This window comes from Tachypleus tridentatus, chromosome 6 (genome assembly GCF_004210375.1).
Source record: "Tachypleus tridentatus isolate NWPU-2018 chromosome 6, ASM421037v1, whole genome shotgun sequence".
Taxonomy (NCBI): Eukaryota; Metazoa; Arthropoda; class Merostomata; order Xiphosura; family Limulidae; genus Tachypleus; species Tachypleus tridentatus.
The window spans coordinates 152,461,656-152,479,275 of record NC_134830.1 but is presented as its reverse complement, the minus strand read 5'-3'; the positions used below and the strand labels follow the sequence as shown (position 1 = coordinate 152,479,275).

The following is a 17,620-nucleotide window of genomic DNA, read 5'->3' as shown; positions in this document are numbered from 1 at the left end:
ATGAAACAAACTATATCAAAACAATCACTACAGTTAGAATAATGAAACAAACTATATCAAAACAATCACTACAGTTAGAATAATGAAACAAACTATATCAAAACAATCACTACAGTTAAAATAATGAAACACACTATATCAAAACAATCACTACAGTTAGAATAATGAAACAAACTATATCAAAACAATCACTACAGTTACAATAATGAAACAAACTATATCAAAACAATCACTACAGTTAGAATAATGAAACAAACTATATCAAAACAATCACTACAGTTAGAATAATGAAACAAACTATATCAAAACAATCACTACAGTTACAATAATGAAACACAATATATCAAAACAATCACTACAGTTACAATAATGAAACACAATATATCAAAACAATCACTACAGTTACAATAATGAAACAAACTATATAAAAACAATCACTACAGTTACAATAATGAAACAAACTATATCAAAACAATCACTACAGTTAGAATAATGAAACACACTATATCAAAACAATCACTACAGTTACAATAATGAAACAAACTATATCAAAACAATCACTACAGTTACAATAATGAAACACACTATATCAAAACAATCACTACAGTTACAATAATGAAACACACTATATCAAAACAATCACTACAGTTACAATAATGAAACACACTATATCAAAACAATCACTACAGTTACAATAATGAAACACACTATATCAAAACAATCACTACAGTTAGAATAATGAAACAAACTATATCAAAACAATCACTACAGTTAGAATAATGAAACAAACTATATCAAAACAATCACTACAGTTAGAATAATGAAACAAACTATATCAAAACAATCACTACAGTTAGAATAATGAAACAAACTATATCAAAACAATCACTACAGTTAGAATAATGAAACAAACTATATCAAAACAATCACTACAGTTAGAATAATGAAACAAACTATATCAAAACAATCACTACAGTTAGAATAATGAAACAAACTATATCAAAACAATCACTACAGTTAGAATAATGAAACAAACTATATCAAAACAATCACTACAGTTAGAATAATGAAACACACTATATCAAAACAATCACTACAGTTACAATAATGAAACACACTATATCAAAACAATCACTACAGTTACAATAATGAAACAAACTATATCAAAACAATCACTACAGTTAGAATAATGAAACAAACTAAATCAAAACAATCACTACAGTTAGAATAATGAAACACACTATATCAAAACAATCACTACAGTTACAATAATGAAACAAACTATATCAAAACAATCACCACAGTTACAATAATGAAACAAACTATATCAAAACAATCACTACAGTTAGAATAATGAAACAAACTATATCACAACAATCACTACAGTTAGAATAATGAAACAAACTATTTCAAAACAATCACTACAGTTACAATAATGAAACAAACTATATCAAAACAATCACTACAGTTAGAATAATGAAACAAACTATATCAAAACAATCACTACAGTTAGAATAATGAAACAAACTATATCAAAACAATCACTACAGTTACAATAATGAAACAAACTATATCAAAACAATCACTACAGTTAGAATAATGAAACAAACTATATCAAAACAATCACTACAGTTACAATAATGAAACAAACTATATCAAAACAATCACTACAGTTAGAATAATGAAACAAACTATATCAAAACAATCACTACAGTTACAATAATGAAACAAACTATATCAAAACAATCACTACAGTTAGAATAATGAAACAAACTATATCAAAACAATCACTACAGTTACAATAATGAAACAAACTATATCAAAACAATCACTACAGTTAGAATAATGAAACAAACTATATCAAAACAATCACTACAGTAAGAATAATGAAACAAACTATATCAAAACAATCACTACAGTTAGAATAATGAAACAAACTATATCAAAACAATCACTACAGTTACAATAATGAAACACAATATATCAAAACAATCACTACAGTTACAATAATGAAACAAACTATATAAAAACAATCACTACAGTTACAATAATGAAACAAACTATATCAAAACAATCACTACAGTTAGAATAATGAAACACACTATATCAAAACAATCACTACAGTTACAATAATGAAACACACTATATCAAAACAATCACTACAGTTACAATAATGAAACACACTATATCAAAACAATCACTACAGTTACAATAATGAAACACACTATATCAAAACAATCACTACAGTTAAAATAATGAAACACACTATATCAAAACAATCACTACAGTTAGAATAATGAAACAAACTATATCAAAACAATCACTACAGTTAGAATAATGAAACAAACTATATCAAAACAATCACTACAGTTAGAATAATGAAACAAACTATATCAAAACAATCACTACAGTTAGAATAATGAAACAAACTATATCAAAACAATCACTACAGTTAGAATAATGAAACAAACTATATCAAAACAATCACTACAGTTAGAATAATGAAACAAACTATATCAAAACAATCACTACAGTTAGAATAATGAAACAAACTATATCAAAACAATCACTACAGTTAGAATAATGAAACAAACTATATCAAAACAATCACTACAGTTAGAATAATGAAACACACTATATCAAAACAATCACTACAGTTAGAATAATGAAACAAACTATATCAAAACAATCACTACAGTTAGAATAATGAAACAAACTATATCAAAACAATCACTACAGTTAGAATAATGAAACAAACTATATCAAAACAATCACTACAGTTAGAATAATGAAACAAACTATATCAAAACAATCACTACAGTTAGAATAATGAAACAAACTATATCAAAACAATCACTACAGTTACAATAATGAAACAAACTATATCAAAACAATCACTACAGTTAGAATAATGAAACAAACTATATCAAAACAATCACTACAGTTACAATAATGAAACAAACTATATCAAAACAATCACTACAGTTACAATAATGAAACAAACTATATCAAAACAATCACTACAGTTACAATAATGAAACAAACTATATCAAAACAATCACTACAGTTAGAATAATGAAACAAACTATATCAAAACAATCACTACAGTTAGAATAATGAAACAAACTATATCAAAACAATCACTACAGTTACAATAATGAAACAAACTATATCAAAACAATCACTACAGTTACAATAATGAAACAAACTGTATCAAAATAATCACTACAGTGAGAATAATGAAACACACGAAATCAAAACAATCACTACAGTTAGAATAATAAAACACACTATATCAAAACAATCACTACAGTTAGAATAATGATACAAATTGTATTAAGTAATCACCAACCTGAAGATGTGTACTACTAGACAGTGAAACTGGAAAAGCAAACTGGGAATGTCCTGGGAGACTGGCATGTTGTACAGGTGATGAATTAGAAAGACTGCTAGTTGGGCTGCCATCTGAACTGTACGGAGATATCTATGTGCAGGTGAAAAGACCATAACAATTTAAGAGTTTAATTTTTTGGACAAATATTAATGTCACTCTTTATTTACAATATGAGAAAGAAAAAAAAAACAATTTTATCATCCAGAAACACTTATGTAAACAATAATAACATGTGAACACAACACCTTACTATCCGCTGTGCAGTGAGTTAAGATCTAAAGAGATAAGGACTGTACATACAGTCAAAAGTAATTAGGAAACTGTTTTTACAGTTTTATACAGTTCATTGATTGATAACAATCCTACTTTTCTAGATGGTTCCAACCAATTGAAGTGCAAATATTGTTAACAGCAACTACTCTTTGTTACTATAACTTATTGTTGGCAAAAGAAAACCTACATTTGTATAAATCTAACAATGGCATCCTTGTATAAATTCATTCATCACACTGTTGAAAAATCTGATACTTATATCAGCCTTTAAATTTTGCTTCTCTCCTAAATGGTAGTTTTTGACAAACTATAAGTCCACTGAGATTATTTCATGCTAAGTTGAATCTTGCCATTCTGGAGGTAACAATTTCAACTAGGTCTATGATGAGATCTCTTTTGGATTACTGGGTATAACATAAGCACCTAGGTCATTAATAAGATCTCTTCTGGATAATTGGGTGTAATATTAAGCACCTAGCTCATTCATGAGATCTATTTTAAATTATTAGGTGTCACATAAAACACTTAGGTCACTGATGAGATCTCTTTTGGATTATTGGATACAACATAAAACACCTCGGTTGTTGACAAGATCCCTTCTGAACAATTGGGTATCATGTAAAGAACATATTCTAAGTTACTTAGCATCACTTTAGAGGAGTTTGGACTTTCTATCTTGACCATTTCTATTATCAACACTACACTTACAGTACAGTTCACTTTTGCAGAATCAATCAATCACAGTGCCCTTCCAAGTTACAAGGATGATTGATTATCCATTGTTATCGGTTCCTTCCTCTCAGTAACATTCCTAATCCAAGCTGGTTATCCCTAATTCACTTTATAATATCAACAAGCCAAGTGGGTCTCTCATTGAATCTCATTATTTTTTCTTCTTTAACCATCAGATTTTCTTCCAGTCGAAGTGGAGTGTCTCCCACTTCTTGTGTGTATACAAAAGTTGTATCTGTCTTTATACATTCCAATACTTCTTCCTAAGTTTTCCACCCAGTAAAGTAAGACTGGCCATACATAACATTTTAGCAGTCTAATTTGGCACTTCTCCTAATGGACAAAGATTTGCTTTCTTTGTTTGTTTTTTCAATTTTGCTGAAAGCTACACAAGAGCTCTCTGCTCTAGCCATCCCTAATTTAGCAATGTAAGACTAGAGGGAAGGCAGCTAGTCATCACCACCTCTTTGGCCACTCTTTTTACCAATGAAGAGTGGTGTGTGAGTTTGTATGTTTTCTTATAGCAAAACAACATCAGATTATCTACTGAACCCACTGAAGGAAATAGAATCCCTGATTTTAGAATTAGAAATCTGTACACTTACCGCTGTACTAGTGGGGAGTGCACAGAGTGATACTGACCATCACATTATAATGTCCTCACAGCTAAAAGAGCAAGCATGTTTGGTATGACAGGGACTCAAACCAGCAACCCTCGGATTATGAGTCAAGCACTCTAACCACCTGGCCATGCCAGGCCTGGACAATGAAGAAGAAATCCCATCTTAATTTCACACTCATTTAGTTCAGTATTTCCATAATTATTACCAATACTACACACACACACACACACACACACACACACACATCAGTACTGTCAGCCAAGAAATTTTAAATTTCAATATAATTTCATACTGTTACTAATAATAATCAGTGATGTCGAGAAACCCACTTGTTGAGAAATTTATATCCAAAAACGGCTCATTTGGGTTGAGAAAATATTTTACATAGAAGAGTTTAACAACGTTTCGACCTTCTTCGGTCATCGTCAGGTTCACAAAAAAAAAAAAATTTCATACTATTACTAATAATTTTGCTTATTACATAGTAAGATAATAAAACAAGTTAGAAAGTGCATGAATGATGGATGCTACATCACTAATGAACCAATCTTGGAATTTACAAAATATTGTACTGTTTTCTCCTCTCTCCAAGATATCCCTGAAAGCATGTTATGGAAATGTCAAATTCAGTTGAGTATTCATTTATACCACCAAGTTCTTGAGAAAGAAATGCTCCATCTTTAGGACAAACTTAAGAGACAAAACTACTGAATAGCGCAGGTCTCAGTGGTGCTGACCATTACAGGAACAGCCACGACCACTGCTCTGAATCACAATTCACAAAAACATAAATGTTGGGTACCACATATAGTCTTGTACTGAAAATCCTAGAAAACGGGCAAAATATTGATATCCATATAACACCAAAGAGCTCAAAGAAACCTTGAGGCTAATTCTACGTATTTTAAACCACATTTTATTAGGACACTAAGGTAGCAATGACACTACAAATGCTATAACAGAATTTTCATTCTCTCAGTGTTTCAACCACAAGATTTCTTCATTTGTTGATGTGAATAATACCCGTATTTCATTAGTTTCACACATGTATATTGTTGCATTTTGTCACCCACGATACTCTTTACCCAACGATCTTAGGCATAACCTCAAAACATGGTTATATGATTAATGTATCTTTTTACAACAAATGATTCCATTCCAGCTAAACTACATGATTTTGATACAGATATGAAAAGATTATGAGCTTTACAATCTAACTTTATAACTGGGTATTTTAATCCTTAATCAGGTTTCAGTTTTACAATTTAAATAGCCTTTTTTTAAAACCTCATATAACAGAAATGAATCTGTAATCCAAAGAATCATATTAATCAATGTTACTTAGAATAATTGTATAGTAATATTATTAATTGATAATTAAGCAAGGTGTACACACTTCAAACAGCTTACCCTATCACTCTGCTTTCTCTTCTTCTTTGGTAGATTTTCTGTGGGACTGTGATCTATCGCCCAATACGAGCCCTAAGTACAGCATTGAGAAAAAGTCTTGTAGTACACTGGAAGTTATATCTCCAAATTTATAAGCTGCACAAAATATTACTTTCTAAAGTCACAAATGAGATGTATCATAAAATGAAAGCAAATACTTTTTTACTGGGAAAATAATTTCTTACAGCTTATGGAGATGTTAAAAAAAAATCTGTCCACAAGCATATCCAGAAGCATCATTAAAGGAAAGACTGACTGACTCATTCATAAATAAAAACACACATCATGATCAGTAAGCCTTTCATTAAGCAGGAGCCTACCCGCTGGGGTAGTGTAGGAGTTATCAGCCCTCCATTTGAGAGCTGTACCCCCTCACCACCACCCCTACCAACATACATTATGTTAAGACTTTTAACTTCTCTACAATAGAACTCCCACTGACAGGAAACTGTTAACTTTCCCAAATAAAAACTCCTACAAACATCACCTCATTAACTGATGGCCACATACTCTGGGCTGCTTACACAAATATTTATGTCCTGCATCATTCACTTTATCTAACCAGTCACCATCTCAGTGACCGATAGCAATCACGTGGTTCTCTGAGCAAGTTGATTTGGATGTCGTTCTATGTGCTGGGTACTCTTTACAGATTATATTTATTAGATTTCTATCCATAGACATTGGCACATGGGGCCTGAGTCCTGCATCTTTCAAGTCCTTAACAATGCCTCTGCTTCTACCAAAGAGTTTTGTGAAAATATGAAAGTTTTTTTTTTAAAGCTAATTAAAGTCTCTCAAAGTAATTAACAAAAGTATAGAAATTTACATAGTAGTCAAAATGAATAAAATAAATACCATTTCATCTACAAAACTGCCTCTTTTATGATACAGTGATTTCTAATCCAGCAGTTATCATGTATAATATTGTTATGGAAAATAACAACACACTTTCTCTCCTAAAATCAGAAAGTAACATAAATGTTCTTTATGGATGTACAGCTGTAAAAATTCCATCTTATTCAGAGTAAAGCATAATGAAAATGGTCTGTTTGTCTGAATGACGACACAAATTGCAATCTTTTCTCAAACAGCCTTTTACAGAAAAATAAATGTCTTAACTAGATGTCAAACTGTAAACAAATAATAGAAATAAGAATACTATTTAGGTTTGAAAATATAGAGGTCAGTTTTTTACATACACAAAATAAAAAGATGGCCATATTAGCTCACCTTCCCTGGGTCATCCTTTGAACGAGGGACCTTACAGAAACACTTGTTTAGCGACAGATTGTGCCTGATGGAATTCTACAAGGAGAAATAATTAAACAAATATTGTTAATTATATTAACCTCAAAATGGGATTAAAGTTAGAAATTAACTTTCAGAAACTGACTTGGAACTTTTCTTATACCAAAACAATTTCTGTAAGAACTAATTGTTTTGTAGAGAAAAAACCAAAACTTACAACATTAGCAAGTACAAATATTACATAGTCCTATAGTTACCAATAAAAACACACATTAAAAAGGTTGACAGTGTACACTAAATCAAACTTGAGGTTAACTAGGACTGGCTTAGATACTGAAGTTTAGCAAAAGGAAATGGCAAACATGTCTCTGGCTGAAGCATAAATTTCAACAGTTCTGGTCTTTACTTAAACACATGGAAATCAGAAAGAAAGAAAAGAACACTAGCACAAAATCATAAACTTCTCAGCAAATTTATGTTCTGAACCAAACAATGAATATGTGACACATACTGGAACTGAAGCAGACACTAAAGATGGAGTCTGAACCTTTCAATTGTACAGTGTAGCACTAATAATATTCCACTTAAAAACAGCAATGTTCCAGAGTTCAAATCACCCTTATGCATTAAGTAAATAACCACTAACTTGTTTACATATTTATGTCTCCTGTACAGTGGTATCATTTTCTCTGAACTTAAAACAACTAAACAATTCTAAGCATATCTTTGTCATACTCCATTTCCAAATTAAAAACTAACATAGGTTTATGTCTATCCTCTTGTGTGTTATTTATTCTAACAAGGGCTTAATGTTGCACGTTTACAACCGCTTTCAAACTCACGATGAAACTCAATTTCTCTCCCGAGTCCTCAGAGTCACTCTCCCAACATTTTTAATAAAGAAGTTATTTTTCTGCCGGAAAAAACAACAACAACAAACGTTTCCATTTCTCACTCACTTTTTCTTGTAGTAGTGTAAACACCGCAGAATGTATTGGTTAATAATCTATACATTCTTACTTCACTTATCGACCACCTGGGGAGGGACTAGTTAATTACAAAATACTTCTGAATCTGAAATATTCCGCTCGTTCCTTTCGGCGATAACCCCCCCACACCACGTTTGTGGAATTGCCTTTACTAATCTCTGACAGTGGTCAGTTTCCTCAATTTATTTGCGGTATTAAAAACCTCAATCACATTGTCCCAAGCTTATATTAAAAAACAACGTAAACGAAACATAAGATTGTCCAAGCAGGCATGTTTACACTTACTTCGGTGATATAGGTGTCAACGGCTTATGAAGAATCCATTGATCTTCCCGAGAAACACGCAAGCACGTGCAGCACCGAGAAATATTCGTCAATTTCAAAGAAGGCACAAACGTGTACGTGCAAACACACACACATATTTAAACAGTATACGAAACACGCAGAATAACGTGAAACGGCACATAGCTGGGAATGAGGTATACCATTATGGTTGCACGTGTGCTTTTTCTCAGCAGATCTACAAAATACTGACACATTTAATCGCAAGCTCGATTTTAAAATTGACAAACAACAGGATAATGTACGACTGAAGCAGAATATTTTACTACCATTTTTGTTTAACTAAATATTTCTAACATCTTGTGATGTTTCACAACTTTTCTGGATATAGTGTTAAACTGACATTGTCCAACAGGTGTTTAAAGCACGTGGCTAGACTTTAACGTGACGCTCCTTCTGCAGGAAAAGATACCTGAACTTATTTCTTTGCGCTTTATGTATTTTCCCCCTTTATAATCGGCTTCCCATTTCTCATACTGGTATCGTCTTAAATTAGACTGAACTTCACAGTCAAACCCGCAACAGGCTTCAACGAACGTAAGTTAGGAAAAATTACTACTGATATATGTAATTTTTCTCGTACTACAAATGTATCCCCTAAAGACGACAACTGACCACCATATACGTGTCATATTATTCCCTTATCTTCAGCAGCACTATTTCTAATCACTCGCTGACTCAAATCCAAACGAGTTCATCGTTTCTTTCAGCTATCGGAGATATCCTCACTGGCCTGTGCAACAGACTACACCACAATCCTTACAGGTTAGGTATAACACTCATCGTGACATGACTAACACAGTTACACATCTTCATGTGTGTTATAGACCCACGTGCAATTTTTCACACAGCTGTAAACTGTACACAAAATTACTACCCACAGTTTTGTTGCACGTGTGTGTCCTTATTTACTCCTTCAGGTCCCTACTGACCTTAAAATAAAACACGTTAACCCTACAACCACACGTGTGTAATTAAAATCACCCATCTCTGCCTCAGTTTCTGACCAACAGAGATTTATACTATTCCAATAGTTTCTTGAGGTCACAAATATGAACTCGCATGTTAAGATTTTAATACTCTTAAAATAACCTCTACAATTAAAGGTCTGAAAATCTTTTTTTTCCTATAGGAGTTTACACAAACGTAGTTTTAACTGAAATCGATCATACAGTCACACACACTTCACTTCTTGTCGTTTGGTGTTTGATTCCACGTGTTATCAACGCTATTTAAACATCGAACATCACGTGGCAATCTTATGAACTTGGTAAAATCAAGGCCGCCAGATGACAGCACTAATCCACACGTTCTGAAATTAAAGTGCAGCGTATTTCGTAAGCTCTACAGGTGAGCGACTTGCCTCAACTACCGCAACTGAATCAAAATTATTTACCCTTACAATGGGTTACCCGCTGTACTCACCACAATCACACTCTAACCCTGAATTTTAACACACAAGGTTCCACACTTTTCAACTACTTACGCAACGATGATTTTTCAAGTTCCTCGGCATTTGGGGACTTTGTAATTTTTATGGGGCACAATTTGCCCCTGTGGTACAGCTCTGGATTTCGGACCTGGAAAGTCGGGCTCGATTCCACGCTTTATTATAAAATATTTAACCGCGTTAAGAAAATGGTGGGTGGTAGGGCTAGTGGCGCAAAAAATAGGGACAACGTACTGTTTATATCAACGTATTGTTTACACCATATTTTCAACGCGTTTCGTTGCCTTGTACATAAATCGTCTCTTCCCCCCTCGTTCATTCATCATCAGTATTTAGGTGTTGTGTGTGATCTGTTGCACTTTTGACTATTTCTTCCCCATTGTGTGTGTGTTTTTCGTATAGCAAAGCCACAAAGGGCTATCTGCTCAGCCCACCGAGGGGAATCGAACCCCTGATTTTAGCGTTGTAAATCCGGAGACATACCGCTGTACTAGCGGGGGACTCTTCCCCATTGAGGTTTGTTGTACTTTCATTTCTTGTTAATCTTGTCCTTTTCAGGATTTTGTCCAAGAACGTTATCGTATGCTAGGTGTAGGTGAAGCTCTTTCGTTTTTAGTTGGGTTCAGATATTCTATTAATTAATTACGTGATATTTGGACTCAAAATATAAGATGCGTGATGTGACAGGTATAAAGTGTCGTCCAATTATATCTCTTTAAAAGTGTAAAACAGTCTGTAGCGTGTTGGGGGATTCTGTATCGTTGAATGAATTCTAAGAACGTATTTTGAATTGCCTCAAAGATGGAATTTATTTCGGTTATACGTAAGTTGGCTTTTTGTGATTTGATTGTTATTTTGTTGTACATTTGAACTGTTAGATTGTTCCTGGATTTCCTTTGCTGGTATTAAATCTTCTTGATATACTGATTCTGAGCGTGCTGTTTCTGTGTAATTGTATGTTGCAGTCTGTACGGTGGTGTTTTTCCCTTTGTTTTTGAATTGTGTGTGCCTGTGTAAGCTTGCTTTGACTAACTGTATACTTCAGTTTTGATGTCTTTGTATTTAAAATATCCTTTATAATAACCTGTATGTTGCTGTTGGTAATTACTTTATTACAAATATACAATGTTTCTTTCATTACCCAATAAATTCGTCCCCAAACTTCATTTTCTCAAAAGTGAGATCCCAGTCATCAACATGGCGTACGTTGCTGTTCGAAACATTGGTAATATTTGCATTTGAAAATTGTTGAATTTTTTATTAAAAAACGTACTCAAAGTGACATCAAAATGACTCACTTGGAGAAACAAATGAACCTGTACAACATATTGATGATTTTGATTGTGATATAACTAGCAAAAAAAAAATAAGAGTACTGCCTAAAAGGTAAACCCATCATCAGATAATGATGATGTCCCTACGACCTCCATAACAACCAATCACAATTATGATAAGCAAATGTGGGTGTCATTTTCGTTACTAAGGGATGCCTTTTTTTTTTTTTCGTAAAAATTACTTTTAAAGCCTTCACCCGTGGTGGCGCTTAAGTTATAGAGTCTGTAAATACAATATGCAATCAAAGAAACCGATAAATGTGTATGGTTATAATTCACTTCTATTGTAACAAAATGTCAAGTTCAGCAATAACGAACACTTTGTTAAAGGTTTATATAAAGTTAATCGAAAAGAATAATTGATTTACATCAGTTTATCCATCTTCTTCTTCTTGTTGTTTTGAATTAAGCACAAAGCTACACAATGGGCAATCTGTGCTCTACCCACCACGGGTATCGAAACCCGGTTTTTAGTGTTGTAAGTCCGCAGACATACCACTGAGCCACTGGAGGGCCCATCTTGTTGAAACTTAATAATTCGCAATAAGAAAGAAATATTGATAAGTCTTCATGCTCTGACATATCATGTGGCATGCCTTTCTGTTGTTCTTGTTTAGGATGGGATAAGATGTAAAAATCTGATGAGAAAATAGCATCCAGTAACTGTTAAAAGAAAACTGAATTTACAGCGTGGAAATCAGACCTAGAATCAACTACACGTTTCCGTCTTATTGTTGGATGTTATACAAAGAAAACACTTTTATAGTGGATCTTCAATACTGGAAATGATACGTTATGAATCACTGTAAGGTCACAGTAATCGCACATGAGATATTACATTTAAAATTAACGTAACCTGATAAAATTATTTATAAATTGAGCAGAATCAGTGTGAATATTTAATTTGGAAATAACATCATACAGGTAACAAAAATAAAAATATTTCCGCTCACTATTCGAGATCTGGTTAAGTGTACAAAGTCAGATCCACTCACTGGCTACCAGTGTTTCCTCTCTCTAAGCTGCGCAGCCGCACAACAATCAATCAATACTCGGTAAAGGAGAGGAGTCTCAACCCGTTGACGGCCTTAATGACTCTAGCAGTCGATAAACCTAAAGTCCAAATAACCAACTGATGAAACATCGAAAGTGACCTAATGAACCAATAGGACTGTCTAAAAATACCTCCCCCTCACACACACACACACACAAACAAACAAACAAAACAACTGGTAGCGCACATCACGCATTGTCTTGATATTGGTGCACATGAAAAAATGTATTCTGCACGTGGATTAAAAAAAAATAAAGGGAACATTGCTGGCTACCTCAAAAATAAAGAGACGATACTTTGTTATAAAGCAGAGAGTTACACAACAGACCGCGGGTATCGAAATCCGAATTTTAGTATTAGAAGGCGCAAAGAGATGAAATCTTAAAGGTACCATCTTGAACACATCTTCATGACGGGTTGACAATTAAAGAAACCAACAGAGCGTATGAATAATATTTTTTCTTTTCTTTATGCAATGGATTCTTTATGTACTGATCAGAATTCTGATCGCGGTTGGATTTGTTTGTTTAAAATTTAATCGCAAGTTCGTGTGGTGAAAAATTGTACATGTGGTATCCAGGTGACAGAAATAATATTTTTATTTGTATGCATTCAACTAAATTATACTATATGAAGTTAAAGGAGTCGGTCCACAGTATTAGACAATAGCCTTCTGGCCTGGCATGGTCTGGTTGTCACGATGCTCGACTAGCAATGTGTGGGTCGTGGATTTGAATCCAGTCACTCAAAATGTTCGCTCTTTCAGCTGTGTGGGGCATTATAATGTGATGGCAGAGTAGACCTATAGTTAGTATAGTGTGGTGTTCACTAACTGTCTTCTCTCTGGATGGTGTTCATTCTGTTTCTTTTTTTACTTCGAGATTATGATTATGAACGGTTAGCAAAGGTAATTCTTAAATAGCTACGTGTTAAATTCAACAATCAAAATCAAACAATAACATCTGTACTTAAGATAAAAGTGTCTGTATCACACATTCTACAATGATAATGTTGGAACAGAAAAAAGGAATCTCCGATCTTTGTCTGTATTGTTCTGAAGACGCAAGGGGGTCTTTTTCAATTCGCCACAAAAATTCTAAAGTTATGAATAATTCACCATAAAATTATCCTAAATGAAGTAAAGGAGTGCGTAACTTTATACTCCAGAAATTGCATTAATTAACTCAAGTGCAATAGAAAATTTTCGGCAAGTTCAATTGAATTTTAAAAAGTGGATACGAAGTGAACAAGAATTTGAAATAAAAATTCTTCTTGTGAGAAAGGTTGGCAGAAGTTCAAACAAGAAAGAAAACTGTTCCAAGAAGGCCTCACAAGAAATATTAATGTCAAGTCACTTTCTTACCTCCGTAATTCTGAACTGAGCAACATATCTTCACCATGGCTCTTTCGGCAAGCACTTATTACCATATAAACCAGAGTCAATGGTTGAAAGTTCAAATCGTCATTTCTCGCTGGCGGGTCCCTCTGGGATCCTTGACATCCGATATGTTCAAATCCTCACTGAATGAACAACTTCAGTTCATGAATTCAGACACACGTTTTGCCGGATTGAAATATTTCTTAAAATATTTCTGGAAGTTAGTTGTGAAGGATGCTTTATTCATAATGCGGTTGAAATGATTTTCTTTACCCTCGCTTGTCCACCAATAATGAGTGGACCAATCTTCTGATATTTAGAGCAGCGCCTGGGTGACGTTAACCAAGGTACGACTTATAGTAAACATAGTCATTAAATAAGACCGATATAACAGACACTACTGCAAACATCTTCATCACTCGCACTGGTTTTAGTTTCTCCTTTTGTTTTGAATTTTGTACAAAGCTACACGAGGGTTACCTGCGCTAGCCGCCCTTGGTTTAGCAGTGAAGAACTAGAGGGAAGGCAGATAGTCATCAACCCTCACCGCCAATCCATGGGCTATTCTTTTACGAACGAATAGTGGGATTAACCGTCACTTATAAAGTTTAGTTTCTCTGATCATACCTTCGATATAACACATCAAGAAGAAAAACAATAACTTTCTTTTAGAGGGCGACTTTGTTGTTGTTTTTTTTTAAAGATTTATTCAAATGCAAAAAAAAAAAGCTATCATATCAATCGGGCACGAAAAATAATCTTGAACAGGGCAAACAGAAGGACTCGTTTTGTTTGGTTGTTAAACACAACGGGATATACATATATGTAATCTTGAACAGGGCAAACAGAAGGACTCGTTTTGTTTGGTTGTTAAACACAACAGGATATACATATATGTAATCTTGAACAGGGCAAACAGAAGGACTCGTTTTGTTTGGTTGTTAAACACAACAGGATATACATATATGTAATCTTGAACAGGGCAAACAGAAGGACTCGTTTTGTTTGGTTGTTAAACACAACGGGATATACATATATGTAATCTTGAACAGGGCAAACAGAAGGACTCGTTTTGTTTGGTTGTTAAACACAACGGGATATACATATATGTAATCTTGAACAGGGCATACAGAAGGACTCGTTTTGTTTGGTTGTTAAACACAACGGGATATACATATATGTAATCTTGAACAGGGCAAACAGAAGGACTCGTTTTGTTTGGTTGTTAAACACAACAGGATATACATATATGTAATCTTGAACAGGGCAAACAGAAGGACTCGTTTTGTTTGGTTGTTAAACACAACGGGATATACATATATGTAATCTTGAACAGGGCAAACAGAAGGACTCGTTTTGTTTGGTTGTTAAACACAACAGGATATACATATATGTAATCTTGAACAGGGCATACAGAAGGACTCGTTTTGTTTGGTTGTTAAACACAACGGGATAGACATATATGTAATCTTGAACAGGGCAAACAGAAGGACTCGTTTTGTTTGGTTGTTAAACACAACGGGATATACATATATGTAATCTTGAACAGGGCAAACAGAAGGACTCGTTTTGTTTGGTTGTTAAACACAACGGGATATACATATATGTAATCTTGAACAGGGCATACAGAAGGACTCGTTTTGTTTGGTTGTTAAACAAAACGGGATATACATATATGTAATCTTGAACAGGGCAAACAGAAGGACTCGTTTTGTTTGGTTGTTAAACACAACGGGATATACATATATGTAATCTTGAACAGGGCATACAGAAGGACACGTTTTGTTTGGTTGTTAAACAAAACGGGATATACATATATGTAATCTTGAACAGGGCAAACAGAAGGACTCGTTTTGTTTGGTTGTTAAACACAACGGGATATACATATATGTAATCTTGAACAGAGCATACAGAAGGACTCGTTTTGTTTGGTTGTTAAACACAACGGGATATACATATATGTAATCTTGAACAGGGCATACAGAAGGACACGTTTTGTTTGGTTGTTAAACAAAACGGGATATACATATATGTAATCTTGAACAGGGCATACAGAAGGACACGTTTTGTTTGGTTGTTAAACACAACGGGATATACGTATATGTAATCTTGAACAGGGCATACAGAAGGACACGTTTTGTTTGGTTGTTAAACACAACGGGATATACATATATGTAATCTTGAACAGGGCATACAGAAGGACTCGTTTTGTTTGGTTGTTAAACACAACGGGATATACATATATGTAATCTTGAACAGGGCATACAGAAGGACTCGTTTTGTTTGGTTGTTAAACACAACGGGATATACATATATGTAATCTTGAACAGGGCATACAGAAGGACTCGTTTTGTTTGGTTGTTAAACACAACGGGATAGACATATATGTAATCTTGAACAAGGCATACAGAAGGACTCGTTTTGTTTGGTTGTTAAACACAACGGGATATACGTATATGTAATCTTGAACAGGGCATACAGAAGGACTCGTTTTGTTTGGTTGTTAAACACAACGGGATATACATATATGTAATCTTGAACAAGGCATACAGAAGGACTCGTTTTGTTTGGTTGTTAAAAACAACGGGATATACGTATATGTAATCTTGAACAGGGCATACAGAAGGACTCGTTTTGTTTGGTTGTTAAACACAACGGGATATACATATATGTAATCTTGAACAGGGCATACAGAAGGACTCGTTTTGTTTGGTTGTTAAACACAACGGGATATACATATATGTAATCTTGAACAGGGCATACAGAAGGACTCGTTTTGTTTGGTTGTTAAACAAAACGGGATATACATATATGTAATCTTGAACAAGGCATACAGAAGGACTCGTTTTGTTTGGTTGTTAAAAACAACGGGATATACGTATATGTAATCTTGAACAGAGCATACAGAAGGACTCGTTTTGTTTGGTTGTTAAACACAACGGGATATACATATATGTAATCTTGAACAGGGCATACAGAAGGACACGTTTTGTTTGGTTGTTAAACACAACGGGATATACATATATGTAATCTTGAACAGGGCATACAGAAGGACACGTTTTGTTTGGTTGTTAAACACAACGGGATATACATATATGTAATCTTGAACAGGACATACAGAAGGACTCGTTTTGTTTGGTTGTTAAACAAAACGGGATATACGTTTATGTAATCTTGAACAGGACATACAGAAGGACTCGTTTTGTTTGGTTGTTAAACAAAACGGGATATACATTTATGTAATCTTGAACAGGGCATACAGAAGGACTCGTTTTGTTTGGTTGTTAAACACAACTGGATATACATATATGCTGGACAGCCTGCAGACTTACACCTCAGCCACAGAGAACA

General features: G+C 33.8%; 1 protein-coding gene across 1 annotated transcript in view; it reads right to left on the bottom strand.

Annotated features, from left to right (window-relative positions):
* Positions 1 to 17,620, bottom strand: part of LOC143254094 (forkhead box protein J3-like) — a 70,126-nt gene that overhangs the window by 28,040 nt on the left and 24,466 nt on the right. Inside the window, exons 2-4 of the mRNA XM_076508864.1 lie at positions 7,705 to 7,779; positions 6,433 to 6,504; positions 3,353 to 3,484 (exon numbers count right to left, since the gene is read on the bottom strand). Coding sequence (XP_076364979.1) covers positions 3,353 to 3,484; positions 6,433 to 6,504; positions 7,705 to 7,779 — 279 coding nt within the window. The remainder of the gene's footprint in view (positions 1 to 3,352; positions 3,485 to 6,432; positions 6,505 to 7,704; positions 7,780 to 17,620) is intronic.